The sequence below is a fragment of the Leopardus geoffroyi genome, chromosome X, assembly GCF_018350155.1.
Source record: "Leopardus geoffroyi isolate Oge1 chromosome X, O.geoffroyi_Oge1_pat1.0, whole genome shotgun sequence".
Lineage (NCBI taxonomy): Eukaryota > Metazoa > Chordata > Mammalia > Carnivora > Felidae > Leopardus > Leopardus geoffroyi.
The window spans coordinates 44743181-44744716 of record NC_059343.1 but is presented as its reverse complement, the minus strand read 5'-3'; the positions used below and the strand labels follow the sequence as shown (position 1 = coordinate 44744716).

The 1536-nt window shown below is 59.4% G+C and overlaps 1 protein-coding gene across 1 annotated transcript; it reads left to right on the top strand.

The window, feature by feature from the left end:
- The first annotated feature begins 235 nt into the window (after positions 1-235).
- Positions 236-1307, top strand: LOC123594879 (centromere protein V-like protein 3). The gene has a single exon (XM_045471874.1). It carries the CDS (start codon positions 407-409, stop codon positions 1193-1195), a length of 789 nt encoding a protein of 262 aa, XP_045327830.1. The 5' UTR covers positions 236-406; the 3' UTR covers positions 1196-1307.
- Positions 1308-1536: the final 229 nt, after the last annotated feature.

Below are 1536 nucleotides of genomic sequence, written 5' to 3'. Positions count from 1 at the left end.
ACATAGTACTGTGGGTCATCATTTTTATTAGTACAATTACACACTACACACTTTGTCTATGTTTCAGTTTGTCTCTTCTACACTAGATGAACAGTGCTTTTTATAAATTGTTCTGCCTGCTTCCACATGCATGCTAGATAAAAGGTCTGCAGCATTTCCAGTGTTTCAATATTTTAAGGGTAGGCTTCTGATTGGAATGAACAATAGAAAATAATACTTAGGAGAAGAGGGAGCTGATAGGCTCAGCCAGAATTTCAGGCCAGTAAAGGCTGTTTTGATAGGGTCAAAGGAAGGGTCTCTACATCATATTCAACAAGTGGCCAATCAGGCTGATGCAATGAGGCTGCTCGGTAACTTACTAGGAAAAGAGGGGCAGTGGGCACGCGCTTGAAAGGCTGCAGGCGCCATGGGCAGAGTGAGAAACGGCGCAAACACCCAGCAGCTGCAGGGGCAAAAACGGCCCGGGGATCCCGCCGCAGCCTGCGCAGCCATCGCGGTCATGGGCGCGCGGCGCCCCCCTTTCCAAGTCCGCGTGGGGAGCCACGCGGCGGGGAGGAAGCCGGCGGCCGCCCGGCGGGATTCCGCAAGGTTGCGGCGGAAGCGCTGGTGGCGGCGAGCCCGGGAGGCAGCCTCCAGAGGCCCGCTACCAGCCCCGAAGCCGCCGGCGCCCGCCGCGTCCCCGGGCGAGATGGACCTGGGCGCTCAGCGGGAGCGCTGGGAGACGTTCAGGAAGCGGCGGGGCCTCAGCTGCGAGGGCGCCGCCAAGTTCCTGCTGGACACCTTCGAGTACCCGGGCCTGGTGTACCACACCGGCGGCTGCCACTGCGGCGCGGTCCGCTTCGCCGTCTGGGCCCCCGCAGACCTGCGCGTGGTGGATTGCAGCTGCAGGCTGTGCAGGAAGAAGCAGCACCGGCACTTCCTCGTCCCGGCCTCGCGCTTCACTCTCCTGCTGGGCGCCGAGAGCATCGTCACGTACCGATCCCACACGCACCCGGCGCTGCACAGCTTCTGCAGCAGGTGCGGGGTGCAGAGTTTCCACGCGTCTGTCTCTGACCCCGGGGTTTACGGCGTCGCCCCGCACTGCCTGGACGCGGGCACCGTGCGCAGTGTGGTCATCGAGGAGGTCGACGGTGGCAACTGGGGGGAGGAGGCCACGAAGGAGCTCAAGGCCATCCAGAACGCGTCTCCCGAGTGAGCCCCTGCCTCTCCTGAAGAGGAGCAGTGACTGGGGCCGCCACCCGCCTGAAACGTGCCCGGTGCCCTTCGAGGGGGCCACCTCAGTGCTTGTGAAGGAATTACTGTATGAAAGAGGTCGGTTTCTGGACTGGGGAACCCGTGATGTCGCGCCAAGCTTCCACCCCTTCCCTCTCAGTGTGTTTCAACGGACTTGCTTATAATAAAAAAACTGAGCACACATGTGTCTGTGAACAGCCCTAATCTTCCAATCCAGTCAGCAAGCGGTGTCTCTACCTTTGCAGGTCGCCTTGCATAACACTCAGTTGTATTATTCTTCCTACAGTTTTCACAGATCATTTT